The sequence below is a fragment of the Scomber japonicus genome, chromosome 4 (assembly GCF_027409825.1).
Source record: "Scomber japonicus isolate fScoJap1 chromosome 4, fScoJap1.pri, whole genome shotgun sequence".
NCBI classification, from domain to species: domain Eukaryota; kingdom Metazoa; phylum Chordata; class Actinopteri; order Scombriformes; family Scombridae; genus Scomber; species Scomber japonicus.
The window spans coordinates 21,395,133-21,419,160 of NC_070581.1; the positions used below are offsets into that span (position 1 = coordinate 21,395,133).

Genomic DNA, 24,028 nt, shown 5'->3' on the forward strand with positions numbered 1-24,028 from the left:
GGCTACATGTCTTGCATATATTTTCCAGTTTGAGTAAAACAATAAATATAAAACTGGATTTTCTAAGTTAATGCAAAAAGGCATAGGCTACTACACATAACACTTTTTTCTAGATGTTAGCATCTAGAAGTTAAGTATAATATATTAATGTAAAGGATGTGACATAAAATAGACAATAAATACACACAAGAATACACATTATATTAACTGCATTTCTTGTTTATTTTATGTTGGTTTTTTTTCTAAGTTTTTATATTTCAGGCAACAAACCAGCTTTCATCAGGGTGCAGTTAGAGGAGGCAGTATTTGTCATGACCCTACCCACTTTTCCTCTGATTGGCTCACTCTGGTATTCTTACCCCAAGTTTGACCAATCATACTCCTCATGTCTTTAGTAGTGGCCAATCAGAGGCAGAGTAGGGCGACTCCGAATTGGCATACAGGAGAATTTAACATGACAAGCCCCGCCTCGCTTCCCTGTTTGCTGTTTCTATGGAAACGACGCTGTTAACTTGTTTCCAAAGTCCCTTCACAGGTGAAACTTGACTTGAGTAGATTGACTTTGGCTATTAGTAAACTAACGAAACCAAGAAGATATTGTATGAACAAACAGGTAAACGGCATTTATCCAATTGGTATTTATTGCAGGTATCTTTTGAGATAATTATTTCTGCAACATTAACGTCAGTTTGTAAATTGTATTGGAAGTTTTTTAGTTTTTTCTCTTTTTTCAGCGGTTTATTGCCAGAAATGGCGACCTCTCCCGAAGTTTTCAAAGCGTCAGCGGTGAAGGGCATGTCAGAGTTTACAACCCTGCCGCCGATTGAAGGCGCGCAGCAGCAGCAGCAGCAGGGAGAGGACGGACAGGCCGCAGCAGCAAAGGAGCACAGGATAACGTTAACGGTTCACAAGAGGCTGCTGAGGCACAGGAGGAGTAAAGTGCAACAAGAGCAACTCCACAGAATATTGTATGTTTTCAGCTCAGCAGCTTATGGCAGCTCATTTGTCAGTACCTTAATGATAGCCACATCTAGGTCCCCTCAGCTGTGTTTCCTCTTATCCAGTCTTATGGGGTGTATGCCTTTGAGCATGATTTATAACATCACAACCTGTTTGGAAGTCAATCCTAGTCCAATATTGAAGTTAGTGTGATGTGGAAATCTGAAGCCTCCAGTGCAAATACACTGATAACTTGTTTTATAGAGAGGTAGGAAACATTTTGTGTCCAGCAGATAAATATTTGAAATGAAAAAAAGATTTGCACATTCATATATTCAGGATTTTTTAATGAGGGAGAATGAGTGGATATACAGTTTAGGAATATAATGAGGTAATTGTGTATTATGACACAAATCATTATTCAACATAGAATATTTATCTCAAGTTGGGTTGTTAATCATTGTAGATCATTGAGTTTCCTGCAATGTGACAGTTTGTTAACTGAACTATTACAGGGTGTCTAGAGCAATGGAGGCCTACAGACAAAACCAAGACAAGAGAGCTTTGCAATGCCAGTCACCAGAGCCACAGCTCCCGCTTTCCGTAAGACATAATTCTATCTAAACACACAGTTTAAATATTATTATCGAAATAGTGTACAATATAATGTGGTATGTATCAAAACTTTCTTTACAGATGCTTAGTGCAGAGCGGAGGCGAAAAGTAAGTTTAGTTTTTGGTATTACATTTGACTTCATAAGCAACTAAATAATATTTCTTTATGTGTAACAGCTGTCATATTTTATTCTGACCATCTTTACAGATGAACTATGTGTTCTTGAAGCAGTGTGTAGAGAGCCGCCCGTTCCCTCCAATCCAGCAGCATTGGTTAGACTCCATAGTTGCCCGAGTGCCACCTAAACTTAAAGAGAGACCAGACACAAATAAACTACTGCAGGAGCTCTGCGTGGAAGTCAGCGAAAACTTCCGCAATGTGATTGTCAAGCATACAGGTATTACCAATTATTCGTACACATATCTACAGTTACATAATAGATGTAGACTACAGGTGAATCATGTCTCACTGTGCCATATCTACTCATTAGTGGACACAGTATTGAAGAATCCACAAAATGAAGGGACTATCTCTGAAAAACATACTAGCCAACCAAAGTGAGTGTCTGCTGTACACAAAAAAATAGCACACAATAACAAAGTACTTGTTATTCTAGTCTCTCATATATTTATTGTCTTTTGTAGAGTCCTTGATTTCTCCCAACCATGGCATGAAACCTTTATCAGAAGCCGGAAGATGATACAAATAAATCTGCAAATTCTTCATCCGGTAATGCAGACTGTCTTAGATATTGGCTACGTGACATTTGGTCCACTGGTCCTGGTAGATCTCTCAGGATGCAGGTAAGGAAAGACATAAAGAATGCATCACAGCACTGCTAAAATGAGCATACACATGCAGTTAAGATATTTCATGTAAGGATTTGCTCAAGTTTCTTTTTGATCTTATTTTGGCTTCTGTTGATTCAGGGCTTCAGGACCTGTGGACTGTAAGAGCCTACAGAACAAAATGGCAGTGGAGTGTAAGAGGTCTGAAGAGCGCATTATGAATACCTGGTTTCCGAAAGTCATCCACTTACTAACAAGTAAAGAAACACTGAAGGGAGTTAAAGAGGAGAAATTGGACTCCTTCTATGACTGTGCGTCCACCCTCATTTCCAATCAGGTGGGATTATTTTGATTAGATTTGGACTTGACAGGAGTCAAACAAACTATTTAGAGTTATTTAGATTATTTTGGTTATATCTCATTATTGAAATACAAAAGTGATACAGTCCTTTATTGTGATTGCCAATTGTTTGGTACTTAATTCATTATGGAATGTTTTTTTATGTAGTTTAACATTGTTTGCATGTTACATTTTTCCTTTTCTAAATTCCTAGCTGAAGTCCCTGCTTCAGAAAAATATAGAGGAGTTTGTCGATCTGTTTGAACCAAGCAATCACCACCGCTTGCCCCTCTTTCGCATGGCCTTGACATTTGATGATGAAAAGATGGAAATTTACCCCACCTTACAAGATCTGGAAGCAGCAGTTTTTGAAATTCTTAATGCCATCACAAATGCACTGCAGGTGAGGTTATGTGTAACAGCCACTTTCGATTTACAATGTGCTGATTTTTTTTTTCTTTCACACATTTCTGTAAATGTTTTTGAGCTAGTATTAATCTAATCTAATCTATGACACTGATCCACAGAAAGTACAGACAGTCCAGTCATGGTTGTCACAGGTCACATCCTCGTTTGTGGATGCCAGAGTTGCTGATCACATCCTAGCTTGGGCTCAGGTCACTGTAAAGGCAGCTGTGTGCAAGAATCTAGAGGAACCTGACAAACATTTTCAGACTTATGGTGATGTTGCATAATCCACTCCCTTCCTATCACCACCCCAATTATTTTAATTTTGATTATTACTGATTTTTTTGCTTTATATTGCAGTTGACAACTACGACTGGTTAGTCAATGGAACTGCACAGGCTCAAGTGGAGAAGTTCATGGAAGAGGAGCACTCTTTTGAAGAATATACTGAGGTGACAAATCAAGAATCAAGTTTAATTTGTGCTGCATGTGTTATAGACCTATTCTTTCCTTGTTTTAAATGTTTCTCATGATTGCCAATGTGTAATGTGGCTGCGTTAAAGCAAGTGGAGGAGTTTCGTGCTCTGTCAAAGAACATTATCAACCTCCCGTCAAAAGCCCACTTCACGATGGTCCATCTGGACTGTGAAGAGTTGAAACAGGGGCTGGCAAACAAAGCCAGAAACTATGCTGAAGTACTTCTCAAGAAAATGATAACCAGCCACCGTGAGCAAAATCTAAAGTGGGTTGATACTTTTTTTTAAAGCAATTGTCCCTCCCTGTTTAAAAGGCTCACATTTTTATGTATGTGTAATTATTTTGTGTCTGTTCAAAGGATCTGCTCTGAATTTGAAACTATCAGAGAGGAAGCTATGAAAGTACCAGAGAACACAATGGACATGACCCAGATGATAGATTACATAAAGTTCATTAAGACAAAGGGTATTGCACAACTTAATGAAAGAATAATGGTAAGTAACCTGATAAACTGTTTTACCTGTTGTATTTTACACAATTGCATCTGTATTGATTTCTTAAAATATCTTAAAATTTAACATAATTTACAACCACATTGTTTTCTGACAGGAAGTGTACTGCAGACTGATATACCTCCTGGATGTCCACATCATTGAGTCAGAGGATCTAGAGCTTAATTCGACTGTCTTTCTCTGGCCTCAGAAAATCCTCCATGTCTTTGAAATCAATGATGAGGTAATACTCCCGTTCTTCCTACAACTGTTTTGGTTGTGTTTTTAAGAATGACCTGATTCTGGAGAGCTGTGTATTTTTTCAGGTGATGCAGGGGGCCAAGAAGAAGGGAGAGCAAGAGCTGCTTGCTAAAAGAGAAAGATTGATGGTACAGCTTGAGAAGTTGGGACGCAGGATAGAGGAATTCCCACATTGCTCTGAGATGGATATGATGCAGCAGGTACAGTGTTGTTTGCACTTTCAGATGTCCTTAAAGGAACAGTTCAACATTTTGAACCACCAACTTGAAAGCTCCTTGAAGTCACTGCACCTGACCATGAAATAGTCCCTCACATTATCCACCATAAAACCACAAATTTTGAAATATAATTTTTTGTACGTATTAAACTAATTATTTAATCAGTGAGATTTAGAGGTACTGGAAGGTGGATTTTGTTCACTTCAGACAGAGTCAGGCTAGCTATTTCCTTCTGGTTCCAGTCTTTATACTAAGCTAAGCTAATAGGCTTGTGGTTCAAGGTTTATATTGAACGGACACATTTTTGGAATTAATTGTCTCATCTAACACTCTGCAAGAAGGTAAATGAGCATATTTCCCAAAATGTCAATAATCAACTTTACTTAAATAACTTATAATGTAGCCGGATTATATAGCCATATTAAAATATGACCATGTAAATCAATCTGACATGTTTATTATACTTCAACAACAAGACCACATTATCTAGTTTTCTGTTTAATAGCCAGCTATTTGGATCATTTGCGAAACAAAAATAAGACAAAGAGAGAAACATTTTAAATATACTTGATATTGCTGTTAAGAGATTTTCATTTTTTGCCACTTCAGTGCAGATGGAAAGCCATGTTTTCTGGATCAGAACAAGATCACTGTTCTGTAGGTGTAACTGTCTTGTTGTCACTTTTTTTTTGCAGTATGTGGCGGATGTCAGGACAGTTCAGAAACTTCTCCAAGAGGCTGAGGAGACAATTGACTACATTAACAAAGAAGAGGCCTTTTATGAATGGGAACAAACATTTTACCCAGAAGTTGAGGTCATCAAAGACAGCATTGAGCCGTACCAGAAGCTTTTTGGATTTATATTGACTTGGCATCGCACAGAGAACAGGTCTGATTTCAGTTTGATGTATGCTGTGTTTTAATTACAAAATCTGCCCTGATAACCTTTTCATCTTCTCTTTGTATAGATGGATGGATGGTTCCTTCCAGGACCTAAATGGCGAGAGCATGGAAGTAAAAGTGGATGAGTTCTTTAGGGAGATCTTCAAGATGCTGAAGTTTTTCCAACAGAAACAGAACAAGGCTGAGCAAGAAATGGAGAAGATTGCTGGAAAGACTAAGAAAAAAGCTAGTGAGGATGATCCAAGCAAGAGGGAGAGTCCTACAGTACTTTTGTGCTCTACTGTAATGGAGCAAATCAAAGAGTTTAAGGTACTTTATGTAACTATTATTTTATGGGCTCATGAATGAAGTATCATCATCTTGTTTGTTGATGCTAAACTATTATGTGGAATGTGCTTGTGTTAACAGGATCATATCCCTGTAGTGTGTATCTTGTGTAATCAAGGCATTAGAGCTCGCCACTGGAACCAGATGTCCGAGATAGTGGGATATGATCTCACTCCTGACTCTGGTACTACACTACGCAAAGTTCTCAAACAAAACCTGGCTCCTTACTTGGAAGAGTTTGAGTCTATCAGCGCTGCAGCTAGTAAAGTGAGAAGTCCTAAAGTGTTGTGTTTGTCTCTACAGCATTTGATATAAACTTCAATACTATGTGCCTTGTTGAATGCTACATATCTCCACTATGTGTCTTTACAGGAGTTTTCCCTGGAGAAGGCTATGCAAACCATGGTGACTATTTGGGACAATGTTTCTTTCCACCATCAACCTTACAGGGAGACTGGAGTGTCCATCCTGACTGCTTTGGATGAGATTCAGACAATGCTAGATGACCAAATTGTGAAGACTCAGACTATGAGGGGCTCACCGTTCATCAAACCCTTCGAAAATGAGATCAAAGTTAGTTTTAAGTGCACAATTTGCATACACGTTGTACCAGTTGTGAGGATTTGTTGTTTTATGGCAAGTCCTGCAGAAATGTAAGTCTGTTCTGTGATCTCAGCTATGGGAGGAGCGGCTGCTTCGTATCCAGGAAACCATAGATGAGTGGCTGAAGGTGCAGTCCCAGTGGCTTTACCTGGAGCCCATCTTCTCATCCCAGGACATCATGCAGCAGATCCCGGAGGAGGGACGACTCTTCCAAACCGTAGACAAAAACTGGAAAGAGGTCATGAGGCACTGCGTTAAGGACCCTAAGGTAGTTGTCAGCAAAGGTTTATGGTTACCATATGACTTCTGGTCCACAGGTGAAAATGTGTTTGCAAAGTACTCTGAAAAAAGAAATTCTGAAAGATAGACTGTTTGAGTAAACTGATGATCTGTAACTGTAGATTTTGGCAGCGACCTCATTGCCTGGTTTGCTAGAGAAACTGAAAGATTCGAACATCCTCCTCGATAGCATCATGAAAGGACTGAATGCTTATTTGGAAAAGAAGCGTATCTTTTTTCCAAGGTAAACAAAACAATTTAGCAGTGTCTGTTTTGTCCAGTTCTTTGTTAATAACGCAGATGTTGATACCCTCTATGTTGCTATGTACTTGTCGCTGCCAGGTTCTTCTTTTTGTCCAATGATGAAATGTTGGAGATTCTGTCCGAGACCAAGGACCCACTGCGGGTACAGCCCCATCTGAAGAAGTGCTTTGAGGGTATTTCGAAACTAGACTTCCTACCCAATCTGGATATCCAGGTAACTCAGTCACACATATTGCTATTGTTACATAACAGAATGGTTTGTGGCTTTTACTAAACTGCATACCATTCTTGCCCAGGCCATGTATAGTAGTGAAGGGGAGCGTGTTCAGCTAATCCAGAACATATCCACAGCTGAAGCCAAAGGAGCTGTGGAGAAGTGGCTGGTGCAGGTGGAGGATTTGATGATTCGCAGTGTCAGAGATGTAGTGGCCCGTTCCAGGGTGGTGAGTTCACTGTTCACCATACCTTAAGTAATACACAGATTTCTGATTATTTAAATCTAATTTAATCAGGTTATACATACTAGATCGCTGCATCTGAACCATTTGAGGTTCTTCTTATGTGTGAGTATAAATGTGAGTTGATGAAAGCTGAGTGTTTGAGTGTGGTTGTACTGGCAGGCCTATGCTGAGACCCCGCGGAGCCAGTGGGTCAGGGAGTGGCCTGGGCAGGTGGTGCTCTGTACCTCTCAGATTTTCTGGACCTTGGAGGTGCATGAAGCCATCAGGGCAGGGGCTGATGTAGGTTTTTAACTATTTTAAGATCTAGTGAAATTTTTGTGATGTGATTTTCTCCCTATTGACTGACCTGATACTTTCGTTTGATTAACATATCACCTTAACAGTATCACCTTGGGAGAAATGAAAAAAGTAACTGTGGTTCTTACCCTGTAGGGTTTAAAAAACTACTATCAGCAACTCCAGAAACAGCTGAATGACATTGTGGAGCTGGTGAGGGGGAAACTGCCTAAACAAACACGGACCACTTTGGGAGCGCTGGTCACAATTGATGTCCATGCCAGGGATGTGGTCGTGGAACTAATTGAGAAAGGTACTTCATACCTTTGCTTCAGAAACAGCACCCAGAAAAAAAATGTTAAAGTTAGAAAAAACAAATAATATGTCTCTTTCATAACAGGTGTATCAAATGAAACAGACTTCCAATGGCTAGCCCAGCTTCGTTACTACTGGAACAATGACAATGTTCGTGTTCGCATAATTAACTGTGATGTTAAGTACGCCTATGAGTACCTGGGAAACTCACCACGTCTGGTCATCACCCCACTGACTGACAGATGCTACAGGACCCTGGTAAAATAACTGAAAAATAACCTGCTTAAACAAGAATACATGTCACTTTCTTATTGGAATACTGCTCAAAGATCAGATTCTTACTGTTATAGATTGGGGCGTTCTACCTGAATTTGGGTGGTGCACCTGAGGGTCCAGCTGGAACAGGAAAGACAGAAACCACCAAGGATCTAGCCAAAGCTCTAGCTGTGCAGTGTGTAGTCTTCAACTGTTCTGATGGACTGGATTACCTTGCCATGGGCAAAGTAAATGTCACCTTTATATTATTAATTTTAATGCTGTAGTAACAAAATGCAAAAATATTTCTTAACTGACATGTATTCTGGTGCAATCTCTCAGTTTTTCAAAGGTCTGGCTTCATCTGGTGCATGGGCATGCTTTGATGAGTTCAACCGTATTGAGCTGGAGGTACTGTCTGTAGTGGCCCAGCAGGTTCTCTGCATCCAGAGGGCCATTGAATTGAATCTGGAGTACTTTGACTTCGAAGGGACCATGCTCAAACTCAACCCCAACTGTTTCGTGTCCATCACAATGAACCCAGGCTATGCAGGACGTTCAGAACTCCCTGATAACCTCAAGGTCTTTACTAGTGAATACAAATTGTATATTATCAGACATTGTTGATTAAGTTTGTAAATTATGAAAAATGTTGGCTGTTATATGCAGTGCATTTAAAATTAGATTAATAACAATTATTTAATTATATGCTGTGTATAACATAATAGAAGGAATAGAGGGTAGCACTGGCTGTAACACATTAACGTATTATTCTTGTTTTTCTCTGTTCCTCAGGTGTTGTTCCGAACAGTGGCAATGATGGTCCCCAACTATGCACTTATAGCAGAGATCTCTCTGTATTCATATGGATTCCTCAATGCCAAACCACTGTCAGTAAAGATTGTGATGACCTACAGGCTCTGTTCAGAGCAGCTCTCCTCTCAATCCCATTATGATTACGGCATGAGGGCTGTCAAAGCTGTACTTGTGGCTGCAGGAAACCTCAAGCTCAAGTTTCCTGATGAGAATGAGGACATACTGGTATTTACTGAAATTAATGCATTTGCTCAACATTAGTTTATAGAGTATGTTTTGATTGTGAACTTCCCTGGTTTGTCAATTCATTTGCAGTATCTGTCTATTATATTTTTTTTTCACAGCTCCTGAGGTCCATAAAGGATGTTAATGAGCCTAAGTTTCTCTCTCATGATATTCCGCTGTTCAATGGAATCACTAGTGATTTGTTCCCAGGCATCTCCCTTCCTGAAGCTGACTATCAGGTCAGATATGCTGATGTTATTACTTATTCTATTGTCCTTAATTTAACAATGCCTGCATATTGTTTAATATTGTTCTGTATATTACAATCTGTATTTTTTCATATATTTGGCAGCTGTTCCTGGAGGCTTCTACAGAGTGCTGTAAAAATCACAATGTACAGCCAACACAGGTCTTCTTAGAGAAGATGATCCAGACTTATGAGATGATGATAGTCAGACATGGGTATTTTATATTTTAATTTCCATGATATCTTGCATGCCATGTCTCTAGTTATACAGTATTTCACATGATTGGGACATGGCATGAAGTGGATATGTGAAACACAGTATTGCATCAAAATACTATTTTTTTATATCAGGTTCATGATGGTGGGAGAGCCTTTTGCAGGAAAGACCAAAGTGCTTCACATTCTAGCTGACACTCTGATTCTCATGAATGAGAGAGGGTGTGATGAGGTGGAGAAAGTAATCTACAGGACATTGAACCCAAAGTCCATCACCATGGGACAGCTTTTTGGACAGTTTGATTTGGTTTCCCATGAGGTAGGCCTGCGCCTTGGATCCTCATATATGAATACTGTATCACAGATCCTCCTGTTAGACCTGGGACAACACATGGCAGTTTCTTCCTCTTTTCACTCTCTTCTTCTCATGTGTTCCTCATTATTAGTGGACAGATGGGATTGTGGCCAACACATTTCGAGAGTTTGCATCGGCTGAGACACCAGACCGTAAATGGGTGGTGTTTGATGGTCCCATAGATACATTGTGGATTGAGAGCATGAACACTGTGCTGGATGACAACAAAAAGGTACATCATACACAGTAAAAAAAATTGATATTGTATTATTTCAGAGTTTTATTACAATAGTTGTTGACATACTTGCATAAGAACTTAATTGCTTTGCTCTTTTTCCGCAGTTGTGCCTGATGAGTGGTGAGATTATCTCGATGTCCAATCAGATGAGTCTGATTTTTGAAGCAATGGATCTATCACAGGCCTCAGTAAGTTAGGTTTTTGGAGTAAAATGATTTATTGGATTATCCTGTCTTAAAATTTAACAATTGCTAATTCATCTGTTGGACTTTTCACTACTAAATCACCAACACTGTCGAATAGATGTTAATAAACATTCAACTAGCCAATAGCAATTAACAACAAATGACAAGCTGTAATCGGACATTATAAAAAGGTCTTGTTTGGTTATTTTCTTCCAATGCAGCCTGCAACAGTCAGTAGATGCGGTATGATCTACATGGAACCATCTCAGTTGGGTTGGGAGCCCTTAGTAATCTCCTGGATGAACAGTCTTCCTGATACTCTGCAAAGCCCGGACAACCGCTCGCTGCTGCTTGAGCTATTCCACTGGCTGCTGCCGCCTGCCCTCAGGATGCTACGTAAAAGCTGCAGAGTAAGTTTTCTGGGGTAAGGCCCCAGAACAATCCAGACACAAATATCTGTATGAAATGTAGAAGTAGACGTTTACACTCATTTAAAAACAGTATAAATTACAGGGTTTGTGTAATGCTGGATCATGGTTTTATTTACAGGAAGTCGTTTCCACTAGCAACAGTAATACAGTGATGTCCTTATGTCGATTGTTTGAGATGCTGCTCACTGAACCTCTTAAGGTGGAGCCTGGGAACAAAAATATTCGCACCTGGATTATGGTAAGAACCCTTACCCTTTATATCCTTTTTAATAATATAATATTCAGATTTTTTGATACAATACCTCCCCTTCTCTTACTTCATGATTGCAGGCAGCCTTTGCCTTCTCCCTGGTGTGGTCTGTGGGTGGCAGCTGTGATTCAGACAGCAGAGAGAAGTTTAGTGAGTTCTTCAGAGTGATTGTGTCAGGAAAGACAGATGAACCAATCCCTGACACTGTGGGGAAATGGGAGTGTCCAATGGATGAGAAAGGCCTGGTGTATGACTATTTCTATGAGGTAATGTGCGATTATGTCACTCAGAGGTATTTTACTTGTGTTTAAATCAGTAAATCACGCTGTAATCTTGTGTACAGTTTAAAGGAAAAGGCAAATGGATTCACTGGAATGATGGCATCAAAAATGTCAACCTGGGGGACAAAAATACCAAAGTGCAAGAGATCATTGTTCCCACCATTGACACTGTTCGCTACACCTACCTCATGGACCTCTGCATCAACTACGGAGTGTTAGTATTCTAAGGGGTGACAGAGGCATTGATAGACATAAATGTCAAAAGTGATAACTTGTCTAAATAAATTATTGTCTGACTTCTAAAATAGATTTCTAATTCTAATGTTAACTAAATGTATTTCTTGCTAGACATTGATTTGCTGTTTCTCTGCTCAGGCCTTTACTATTTGTTGGTCCTACTGGTACTGGAAAGTCAGTGTATGTGAAGGAGAAGTTGATGAACAATCTAGACAAAGACCGCTATCTGCCGTTCTTCATCAATTTTTCAGCCCGCACTAGTGCCAACCAGACCCAGGTCAGCATATAGCAGTCATGGACTTAAGAAATTTGAATTTTTGAATGACAATCTAAACAAACAAGACAAGATGATAAAAACAAATTTTCCTTTTTTCACTCTGTATATTTTGCGTCTTCCAGAATATCATCATGTCCAGGTTAGATAAGAGAAGGAAGGGAGTGTTTGGCCCCCCCGTGGGAAAGACGTGTGTCATCTTTGTAGATGACATGAACATGCCTGCACTAGAACAGTTTGGAGCGCAGCCTCCCGTGGAACTTCTGCGGCAGTATATGGACCATGGAAACTGGTATGAACTATCCACTATAGATGCCAATTTAACATCAAAACAAGAGAGAGATAATAAATAAGGCAGAGTGAAATAACCACATCAGAGAGACATAAGCCATTGTAAACAATCAGTTGTTGTGCTCTGGCAGGTACGATCTGAAGGATACATCCAAGATCACCCTGGTTGACCTCCAGTTCATCTCAGCTATGGGTCCCCCTGGTGGTGGGAGAAATGCTGTGACTTCTCGCTTCCTGCGACACTTCAACATTGTTAGTATCAATGCCTTCAGTGATGACACCATGGTTCGCATCTTCTCCAGTGTGGTGGCTTTCTATCTCAAAAACAATGCATTCCCGCCAGAATGTTTCACTGTTGGCAACCAAATAGTGACAGCTACAATGGAAGTGAGTCCCTTAAAAACCCATAGAGATGTCAGAACATAATCAAGATAAATACATTTTTATGTGTGTCAAAAGCTCTTATCAATCATGTGTCTTCTCTATCGCTTTTTGATCTTATGCTTTTAATTTCTAGGTGTATAAGAAAGCAATGGATAACTTGCTGCCTACTCCAGCCAAGTCTCACTACACCTTCAACCTGCGGGACTTCTCACGTGTAATCCAAGGTTGCCTGCTGCTGAAGAAGGAGTCTCTGGAGAACAAACGCACTATGATACGCTTGTTTGTTCATGAGGTCTTCCGTGTCTACTATGACCGTCTAGTGGATGACAAAGATCGGGAATGGGTCTTTCAGTTGATGAACGGCATCCTCAAAGATCACTTCAAAGAGCAGTTTGACCAGGTGTTTGATCACCTGAAAAAAGGCCGTAAAGTAAGCAGAGATTCAGTTATATTCGCTGCAGTATAATGTAGTGTAGGAAAGAAAAGCTGCTTGCCCCTCTTCATTCTAAATAAGATATGATATATACATTTTTGGATTCAGTTTCTCTTAGCATATGAAACAGTTTAAAGTTTTTACACCTCGTTGACAAAAATCAAGGTAAGGAAAATCTATGTGTTTTTATTTGTTTTGATCTTCCTTTTGTAGTTGGTTGAGGAAGATATGCGAAATCTACTTTTTGGTGACTACATGAACCCTGACCTGGAGGATGATGAGCGTTTGTATGCTGAGGTGCCCTCAATGGACAGCTTTGCTGAGGTGGTGGAGTCTTGTCTTGATGAATACAACCAGATGCACAAGAATCACATGAATCTCGTCATCTTCCGGTAAATGGCTACATGGCTTCCGGTAAACTACATACATAAAATGTGGAGTCATGGGTTGAGCATAGCTCAGCAGGTAGAGCACCCGCCCCATGTGTTGAGGCTATAGTCCTCGTTGCAAGCGACCCCGGTTCGAATCCCGAGCTCCGCGGTCTTATCCTGCGTGTCATTTCCCCTCTCTCTGCCTCCTGTTTCCTGTCTATCTCTACTGTCCTGTTCATTAAAGGCAAAAAAGCCCAGAAAAATATACTTTAAAAAAGAAAAAAAATGTGGAGTTATTGCACTTAATTAATATTTTTTATTGTCAGAAGAAAAATGAGATTTTAGACCTAATGTGCAACTAAATGGCTTTTATGTATTAAGTTGATAAAATGTGTTTTTTACGTTCAATTCACTCTTGGAAACTTGATCACCTGATAAGAAAATGTATGCATCCTGTAGCTATGTCCTGGAGCACCTGTCCCGCATCAGCCGTGTGTTGAAGCAGCCAGGAGGTAATGCCCTGCTAGTGGGAGTGGGAGGCAGCGGACGCCAGTCCATCACTCATCTGGCCACATCTATGGCTCACATGACCATGTTCCAGCCTGAGATCTCTAAGAGCTACGGCATGACCGAGTGGAGAGATGACCTCAAGGTCAGTGTTATGGTTTACAACAGACTTCTTGTAATCTTGTATTTTCCTCAAACCACATTGATCTCTGCTTGTGATGCTTTTGATTTTCAAACTGTTGTATCAAATTTTAACATAGTCACAATACCTTGTCTGCGTGCTTCTCCTTATACTACAGATGCTGTTGAAAAATGCTGGAGTGAAAGGTCAGAAGACGGTATTCTTGCTAACTGACACACAGATCAAAGATGAGGCTTTTCTAGAAGATGTAGACAGTGTACTAAACACAGGGGAAGTGCCCAATCTGTTTGCCATAGATGAAAAACAAGAGATAATGGAGGTAGGTTGTTATAAACTATGCATATTCCCTTACAGAGCAATGTAAACCTTGTAAAAACAACACCATATGGATTTAAACTTAATATTGCTTACTTCATCTCTATTTCTGCAGACAGTGCGTCCCATCGCCCAGGCTGGTAATAAGAATTTGGAGTTGAGCCCTTTGACGCTGTTTGCCTTCTTTGTGGCACGCTGTAGGGAGAACCTACACATTGTTGTGGCCTTCAGTCCCATTGGCGACGCCTTTCGAAATCGCTTGCGGCAGTTTCCATCTCTTATCAACTGCTGTACCATTGACTGGTTCCAGGTACTATAGAGGCATTAAGACTGACCCTTCTAGTTAGATTTTTATCTTTTGTCAAATAAACTGCTTATACCAGACAAGGAAAATACTAAATTCTGTCTGTGTATGTATCTGTGTGCCAGTCAGTAATCAAGTTGGTTCTGTGCTCACAACAATAACAATAACATCAAGCGAAGAAAAAAGGAGAATTTCTGATACATACAACACCAGTCAAAAGTTTGGGCACACTTTCTCTTTCAAGGGAATAGAAAAGTGTGTCAGCAGTCTCTCTTTGAATGCTGTTGTCTTTGTCCCTGTCCTCACTATCCTTTTCATCTCTCTGCCCTGACAGCCATGGCCAGAGGAGGCTCTTGAGCGGGTAGCCAACACCTTCCTCAAGACGCTGGAGATGAGTGTAAATGAGAGGCAGGAGGTCATACCCATCTGCAAAACATTCCATAACTCTGCCAAAGAGCTCTCACACAGGTATGACGTGTGATTATTTATAATTTTTATGTTCAAAGGTGCAGTGCATTTTTGATCCCTTAATTACACTGTTGTTGTCTTTGCAGATTCCTGTCTGAGCTAGGTCGGCATAATTATGTGACACCTACATCTTATCTGGAGCTAATTGCCGCATTCCGTCTGCTGCTCAGTCAGAAAAGAGACACTGTCATGAAGGCAAAACAGAGGTATACCAATGGTCTGGATAAACTAGCCTTCGCTGAATCTCAGGTATATGCAATACCATTTTTACTTGAGTTATCTTATATTTGTCCTATATTTGTCCAGTTTCTTATTAAATATTCAGTATACCTTTGTTTAATTTATTGCAACAATCTCTCACATAGGTTGGTGAGATGAAAAAGGAACTGGTAGACTTACAGCCCAAACTGGAACAAGCAAAGATAGATAACACAAAAATGATGAAGGTAAATACATTTCACATTATCATTCAGCCTTAACATCAATCTAGAATATAACTATTTACATTAAATATATATTATTTAATGCAATGACTTCCAGGTGATTGAAGTGGAGTCTGTGGAGGTGGAGGCCAAAAGTAAAGTTGTGCGTGTTGATGAGGAGGCAGCAACAATTAAAGCTAATGAGGCTCAGGCTCTGAAGAATGAGTGTGAGAGTGATTTGGCTGAGGCCATCCCTGCTCTGGAGGCTGCTCTCTCAGCCTTGAACACTTTGAAGGTGAGCATGCTTTAAACTGCACTGCTTCACTGTGCCATTTTCTGCCATACAGACCAGTTTTCAGTGTCAACATTTGAGTAAGTTGAGCTGTTTCATTGCAGCCCTCTGATGTTACAATTGTGAAGTCAATGAAAAATCCCCCTTCAGGGGTGAAGCTGGTAATGTCAGCTGTGTGTGTGATGAAGGACATAAAGCCGGATAAGATAGCTGACCCTGCTGGGACCGGGAAAAAGGTTGTACTTTGAAAAAATATAACACTGCCAAAATGTATCATAACAAAACATTTTTACATTGCTAATCATAATAATATCCTGATGAATAGCTGTCTTTATCATCTAGGTTTTTGACTTCTGGGGTCCAAGCAAGAAGCTACTGGGTGACATGAACTTCTTACGAGATCTTAAAGAATATGATAAGGACAATATTCCTGTGAGTGTCAGGAAAATAACATTATTATTTAGTTATATTTTAAACTTCCATTTCATTCTGACTAACTCTTTTGTATTTTCACTGCAGGTCCCTGTGATGCAAAAAATCCGTAGTGAGTACATGACTAACCCCGACTTTGACCCCACCATAGTGGCAAAGGCCTCCTCTGCAGCAGAGGGCCTGTGCAAGTGGATCAAAGCGATGGAGGTGTATGACAGGGTGGCAAAGGTGCAGTCTATCTAGCTTTGCTTTGTTGATACGTGCATGCTTTCGTACACTTATTTGCTCTTAACCACTCTGTGTCTTTTTTAGGTTGTGGCTCCAAAGAAAGCCAATCTTGCAGAGGCCCAGGAGTCTCTGGCTGCTACCATGGCCCTGCTGGACCAGAAGAGAGGTGAGCTAAAGGAGGTTGAGGATCGTTTAGCTGCCCTTCAAAAAACCTTCAAGGAGAAGACAGAGGAAAAAGCCCAGCTGGAGTTCCAGGTGGATTTGTGTGCCAGGAAGTTGGAAAGGGCTGAGAAACTCATTGGTGGTCTGGGCGGAGAGAAAACCAGGTGATAAATATTATATGGATTCATGACTTTCTGCAATTAAGAAATTGCAGTGTACCACTAACTGAAAAAGTGTCTGTCTTTAGATGGTCTAAGGCAGCAGATGATCTTCAGAACACGTATGACAACCTGACTGGAGATGTTCTTATCTCTGCTGGTGTCATTGCCTACCTGGGTGCTTTCACTGCTGGCTTCAGACAGGACTGCACCAAGTCATGGACCAAACTCTGCCAAGTAACATTACTTTAGTTCTTTGTTTAAACTTTCATAGTTACTGTCTTTGAATTCAGACATGTACTTGCTTCTTACCTTTCTTTTCATGTACTCCAATATCTCTAGTCTAAGAACATTCCATCATCAGATGACTTCTCTCTCAGTAAGACCCTGGGAGATCCCATTAAGATTAGAGCCTGGACCATTGCAGGCCTTCCCAGTGACTCCTTCTCTATCGACAATGGTGTCATTGTCAGTAATTCACGGAGATGGTGAGTCTGTTGCTGAAATGTATTGGGGTAAAGTTAAATCTCTTCTTACTGAAACATTTCTCAGTAATATACATGTTATGCTTAAAGTTGAATAAAACTAGCAGCAAAGTTACCCAGTTTCAGTTTTTAAAATTAATCTCATGTATTCTTGTAGGCCCTTGATGATTGACCCTCAGGGCCAGGCAAACAAATGGGTAAAGAATTCAGAGAAAGACAACAAACTGAATGTAATCAAGCTGACAGATGGGGACTACATGAGAACATTGGAAAACTGTATTCAGTTTGGAACACCGTTGCTTCTGGAAAATGTAGGCGAGGAGCTGGACCCCTCGCTGGAACCACTGCTGCTCAAACAAACCTTCAAACAAGGTGCTGGGAATGTGAGATGGTTGCCAAAGGACCATCTGAGATTAAAATTCAGAACTTGTGAAAATTGAGAATTCTGAACTTTTGTTTGACCTAGGTGGTGTGGATTGCATCAGGCTAGGAGAGAGTGTAATTGAGTACTCCCGTGATTTCCGTTTCTACATCACCACTAAGCTGAGGAACCCCCATTATCTACCAGAACTGGCCACCAAGGTGTCCTTGCTCAATTTTATGATTACCCCAGAGGGCTTGGAAGACCAGCTACTGGGCATTGTGGTTGCTAAAGAGAGGTAGAGGTCATAAAATGGTCATGTTGGTATCCCACTGAAATACCTCTTGTCATTGCTTCTGCTTCATCTCTTCTACAGGCCAGAGCTCGAAGAGGAGAGAAATGCACTAATTCTGCAGTCAGCTGCAAATAAAAGGCAACTAAAGGAAATTGAGGACAAGATCTTGGAGACACTCCAGTCATCTGAGGGAAATATCCTGGAGGATGAGAGTGCCATTCAGATTCTAGACTCTGCAAAGATCATGTCCAATGAGATATCTAAAAAACAGCAGGTGTGCAATAAGCACAACAATGAAAATCTGGATTGTGAATGAGTTGATATTTGATCAACTAATGTTCAACTGTTTCTGTATTTCCCAGATTGCAGAGAAGACAGAGATTAAAATAGCAGAGTCTAGAGAGGGTTACAGAGCCATCGCCAAGCACTCCTCTATCCTGTTCTTCAGCATTGCTGACCTGACGAACATAGACCCAATGTACCAGTACTCCCTCAGCTGGTTTGTCAACCTGTACATAAACTCTATCCAGGACAGGTGAGTAATGGTCATAAGGTTTAACCTGCCATGTCCCAAAAGAAGTAATGCATTAAGACAAATGCAATCTGCCTGGATTTTATGATCCAGGCAGATTGATGATTTATATCTTATTTCTATACGGCAGCTTCTAGTGGAGGAGATTAAATGTAACATTTTGTGTCTTGTGGAGACAGAGATGTGCATATTTGACTAAAGTGCAACTATGGTGGCTAGTGGAGGGGGAACCCTTTACTCCACCTTTACTTGAGATTCAGCTAGATTTAAAATGCGTCCTCACTGTTTAACTGAAGCTCCATATGTTTTGTCTTTTATTCAGTAACAAGTCCAAGATCTTGGAGAGGAGGCTTCGATACCTGATTGATCACTTCACCTTTAACCTGTACTGCAATGTCTGTCGCTCTCTGTTTGAGAAGGACAAACTCCTTTTCTCCTTCCTCCTCTGCTCCAATCTACTCCTGTAAGTGTCAAAGCAGCTTGGTGATATTGACTGACTGACTCAGGCTAGTAGAATCAAATTTAAGCTTTTAACCATTTTCTCATAATGTTCTGGATTAATTTGATATTGTGATATATTTTATTGATATTTCTATTTAGGGCAAAAGACGAGATTGAGTACTCTGACTTCATGTTCTTGTTGACTGGAGGAGTGGGCCTGCAGAACACCATTGCAAACCCCGACCCCAGTTGGCTGCAGGACAAGAGCTGGGATGAGATCTGTCGAGCCAGTGACCTGCCTGGCTTACAGGGATTAAAGTAACAAGCATTATTTACTCATTCATTATTATTTCATTTTGACCAGTGGAGTTAATCAAAGTATTATTTATCCCACAGAGAGGCTTTCATCAAGAGCCCAGAAGACTTCAGGCCTATTTATGACAGCAAAGAACCATGCAACACTCCACTGCTCTCACCATGGTGTGAACAGCTCAATGAGCTGCAGAAGATGATCATTGTTCGTGCTCTCAGGCCTGATAAGATAGTTCCAGCTGTGACTAAATATGTAACTGGCAAACTGGGGAAGAAATTTGTTCAGCCCCCTCCCTTTGACTTGAGTAAGAGCTACCTGGACTCCAACTCCACCACTCCCCTGGTGTTCGTGCTGTCTCCAGGAGCTGATCCAATGGCTAGTAAGTCCACCATTACCACTGTCAATGTTCCATGTAATGCTAATCCTGAAAATCATTAAATATAATAATATCTCTCCACAGGCTTACTGAAGTTTGCCACTGACAAGAACATGAGTGGCACCAAGTTTCAGTCCATCTCTCTTGGACAGGGCCAGGGCCCCATTGCTGCCAAAATGATAGCTACAGCCATGCAGGATGGGACATGGGTGTGTTTGCAGAATTGTCACTTGGCTGTTTCCTGGATGTCCACCCTAGAGAAAATCTGTGAGGACTTAAGTCCTGCAACATGCCACCCAGACTTCCGCCTTTGGCTCACAAGCTACCCCTCAGCCAAGGTAAAGCATAGTGCATTTGATTCTGAACGTGTGCATAAATGAACAGCTTTAAGTAAGCTGTAAGATTTAACCTTCATCTAATCATAGTCATAAAGCAACTTCCTTTCTGTTTTCAGTTTCCAGTCACCATCCTGCAGAATGGGGTAAAAATGACAAATGAGCCTCCTACAGGACTTCGACTTAACCTGCTACAGTCTTACGTGTCAGATCCTGTTTCTGATCAAAACTTCTTTAATAACTGCACCAATAAGGAGCTGGTGAGTCAGGGAGAAACTTATTTACATTTTGTATGTCTTATGCATTTCCATCTATCTATTTAAACAAGTATCAAATGTCGTAAATTCTCTCCAGCTAACTCTAACTCTTGGATTTCTACACTAGATTTGGGAGAAGCTCCTGTACGGACTGTGCTTCTTCCATGCTCTTGTTCAGGAGAGGAAGAAGTTTGGTCCACTGGGCTGGAATATCCCGTATGGATTCAATGAGTCTGACCTACGTATAAGCATCAGACAACTCCAGGTATTCATTCAGAGTTACAATAGTCAAGCTCCTATCATCACCAAGAATCTGAAGTGCATTTAATTTAATTTCCTCTTTAGCTGTTTGTGAATGAATATGATGAGGTGCCCTTTGAGGCCATAACATACCTGACTGGGGAGTGCAACTATGGTGGCCGTGTAACAGATGACTGGGATAGGCGGCTCCTGATGACCATGTTAGCTGACTTCTACAACAAGGACGTCATCGAGAAACCTCGCTACCCTTTCTCACCCAGCGGCGAATACTATGCCCCACCTAAATCTATCTATGAGGATTACATTGAATTTATCAAGGTGAAACCACTTGAGATAACACACATCAAAAGGATTAAGATGTACATTTGTTTTTTCTTTGTCATGACTCATGCTCTTTATCGTATTCTAGGAACTTCCACTCAGCCAGCACCCAGAGGTGTTTGGAATGCATGAAAATGTAGACATTTCTAAGGATCTGCAGCAGAACAAACTGATGTTTGATTCACTGATACTGACCCAGGGAGGAGGAGCTAAGGGAGGAGCTAGCTCTGGGAGTGATAATGCCCTGTATGACATAGCAAATGACATCCTGACTAAGGTATAAGCTGATCAAACCTCATCATTTAGCAATTCTTAAGATTGTTATTTTAGCTGTAGCATATTATAAGGTATATGATTAGTATTATTAGTAGTATTAGTATTAGCAGTATTATTAGATCTTAGAACCTATTTTAAAATGATTGGATTTGATGTTTTGGAAGAAAATACAGCATCAGTGAAAGTGTATCTTTTCCATAAAGTGGAAATTTGTGTTGATGTTTCCTTTACCTTGATTATAACCTGTATGCACTTTCTCCCCAGCTTCCAGCTAATTTTGACATAGAAGCAGCTCTCTCGAAGTTCCCAGTGCTCTACGAGGAGAGCATGAACACTGTGCTCGTCCAAGAGATGGAGCGCTACAACACGTATGGACAAACAGCTCAGTGTAGAACTTGAAAAAAACATCATAACCTATCTTATATGACTGCAATATTGTTTTTCCTGTCTTTTAGGCTTTTCAGTACGATCCGTATAAGTCTACAGAACCTGCTGAAGGCTATCAAGGGTTTGGTGGTGATGGATGCAGAGCTGGAGGCAGTTGCAGGCAGTTTGATAGTGGGCAAGGTCCCAGAGAAATGGGCCAAGCGCTCTTACCCCAGCCTTAAGCCCTTGGGCAGTTACATCACCGACTTTCTCTCAAGGCTCAAGTTTTTGCAGGTGAGACTGCTTATTGTAAAAAAAATGTCTTGTATGCTTAAATATGATTACTTTTATGGGAGCTCTGTTGAGTTTTTCACTCCACTTGTACTTTTACTTTGTGTGCTTTTGTAGGATTGGTACGACACCAATAAGCCCAACGTGTTCTGGCTGCCTGGCTTCTTCTTCACCCAGGCCTTCCTAACTGGGGCTATGCAGAACTACGCCAGGAAATATCGTGTCCCCATTGATCTACTAGGCTTTGATTTTGAGGTCAAAAGACGGGCTTTGTACTGCCTTTCTTTCTCCAACTAAGACAACTTCTGATAGCTATTAAAGTATACACATCTTGCATTTTGTTTTCTTGAATTTATCTCACAGGTCCTTGCTATTGATGAGTCAGACACGGCGCCTGAAGATGGCGTTTACATTAATGGATTGTTTCTTGATGGAGCTCGATGGGACAAAGAAAGGTAGATGGTCATATGAGGGTTATTTTTGAATAATGTTTATATCAATAAAATAGTAAAGTGCAGGGAGACTTGATAAACCTTAACTATTGTGTATTTCTCTATCATCAGTGGAGTTCTGGCTGAGCAGTACCCCAAAGTCCTTTTTGACTTGATGCCCATCATCTGGATTAAGCCCAGTAAATATAACCTTACTTTGTATACTGTTGCCGTATTTCTCTGTAGATACACAAGACAAACTAACTGTCAATCATGTTTTCAGGTCTTATTTGTGTCTCCATGATTGTAAACATGATGCTGTTATTCTCTCTAATTATTATTTCTCCATTTTCTCAACCCATTCCTATTTTCTTTTTTATTCTCCTGTTTCTTTGCCATGCAGCTCAAAACAAGAACACCAATCAGCCTGAGAAACTCTATATTTGCCCTATCTACAAGACCAGTGAGAGGAAGGGCACCCTCTCTACTACAGGCCATTCCACCAATTTTGTCATTTCCATGATCTTGCCCACTGCCAGGCGCCCTCAACACTGGATCAAACGTGGTGTGGCCACGCTCTGTCAGCTTGATGACTGAGTTCAGACAGCACGCTGTTGAAGACTCAAGCAGTTTACTGGGACCTATCAAACAGTTTGATGTCCTTGTCTGATTCCCTGTTTTCTTAACTATGCAAAATTAAACATAATCACATCTGCTTGTGACCAACTAGGGAGTATGTGCATAGAGCATGGACGTGAACAGCTGTTCCCTATTATTTCAATTCCAGAATAACAACAGGAAAAAAAATACTGCACAGGCTTTAAAAAAATAAACAAACTGTAGAAACATATTGCATGCAGACTCTTATTTTGTCCCTACACACAGCTCACATGTTTATTCCCCATCTAGTCCTACAGTACATAATAATCAGCCCAGTGTACAGCAATTACTTTTCAATTACTCCTTCAAAAGGATAAAACTGCCTTACACACTTACTTACACTCAAATAATAAAAGCAGCACTGCATGTATGCCTTTTGAATTTTGCACTAGTTCTTATGTCCTTGGTGCACAATTAGTGTTTTTAACATAGCAGTAACAAGCCAAATGTGAAAAATATAGCTTTCTAAAATCAAAAACACATGACTCATAACTAGAACTAGGAACCCACTTAATGCTGATGCTATCAAATTATCTCTAGGTGCCCTTGTTTTTGTTCTCAATGGCAACTTGCCTGCGTTTGTAACCTGCAAGGCTGTTGATGCCTCACTGTGAACTAATATTGTCTACACACTTGTGAATATCTCATAATATATTAGTGTATGCTGTATCTGCTGTATTGTTATTTCTTTACACATTATTATACAGTGTTTGACCAAAGAAAACAGTCCAGTAACAATGCCCCAAATGTCAGCAAGAATTATAAAAAGTAATTACACTATTTGTGGTATACATACCCAATACATTTTACAATTAAACTGTTGATCAAATCCCAAAAGTATATATATATTTTTTTGTAACTGGAAAAGTGATGCAGCTGTTCTTGCTTGTGTCATTCCTGAGTGTGTATCTGAGCTGAATGGTGGCAGTTGTTGCAGAGCTCAGTAGGTCAAAGCTAGGTGCAGGCTGGGATGGCCCCATGATCTGATATTTATGGTAACACGGATATAAATAGCTGCAGTATGTGTTACTGAGGAAGCCATTGGCTCGACCTGTAAAAGCCACGAGAGGAGCACAGCCCTCTGACTGACGGTAAACATTAGACAATAATTAATAATGCATGTAGTGAAAATGTCTAATTGA

The 24,028-nt window shown here is 40.4% G+C and overlaps 1 protein-coding gene across 1 annotated transcript; it reads left to right on the plus strand.

Moving 5' to 3' along the window:
- Positions 1-858: 858 nt before the first annotated feature.
- Positions 859-22,823, plus strand: dnah12 (dynein, axonemal, heavy chain 12). Its single transcript, XM_053317974.1, has 73 exons — positions 859-968; positions 1,455-1,542; positions 1,636-1,662; positions 1,763-1,952; positions 2,046-2,112; positions 2,200-2,358; positions 2,485-2,680; positions 2,898-3,086; positions 3,211-3,364; positions 3,452-3,543; positions 3,655-3,833; positions 3,927-4,062; positions 4,178-4,303; positions 4,386-4,520; positions 5,234-5,427; positions 5,507-5,750; positions 5,850-6,035; positions 6,141-6,341; positions 6,445-6,639; positions 6,773-6,894; positions 6,993-7,128; positions 7,211-7,357; positions 7,535-7,654; positions 7,808-7,964; positions 8,052-8,224; positions 8,317-8,469; positions 8,564-8,803; positions 9,017-9,262; positions 9,382-9,501; positions 9,615-9,724; positions 9,861-10,044; positions 10,172-10,312; positions 10,423-10,506; positions 10,725-10,913; positions 11,053-11,172; positions 11,265-11,450; positions 11,528-11,679; positions 11,841-11,979; positions 12,102-12,268; positions 12,399-12,654; positions 12,785-13,081; positions 13,298-13,476; positions 13,915-14,107; positions 14,262-14,423; positions 14,535-14,729; positions 15,058-15,191; positions 15,278-15,440; positions 15,557-15,637; positions 15,732-15,908; positions 16,010-16,141; positions 16,248-16,337; positions 16,425-16,565; positions 16,650-16,891; positions 16,975-17,122; positions 17,228-17,373; positions 17,528-17,742; positions 17,837-18,029; positions 18,108-18,300; positions 18,389-18,561; positions 18,881-19,021; positions 19,159-19,317; positions 19,396-19,691; positions 19,773-20,026; positions 20,143-20,283; positions 20,408-20,545; positions 20,626-20,859; positions 20,951-21,139; positions 21,403-21,506; positions 21,594-21,798; positions 21,913-22,050; positions 22,159-22,250; positions 22,359-22,452; positions 22,659-22,823. The coding sequence occupies exons 2-73, from the start codon at positions 1,468-1,470 to the stop codon at positions 22,821-22,823; spliced, it is 11,691 nt and encodes a 3,896-aa protein (XP_053173949.1). The 5' UTR covers positions 859-968; positions 1,455-1,467.
- The last annotated feature ends 1,205 nt before the right edge of the window (positions 22,824-24,028 follow it).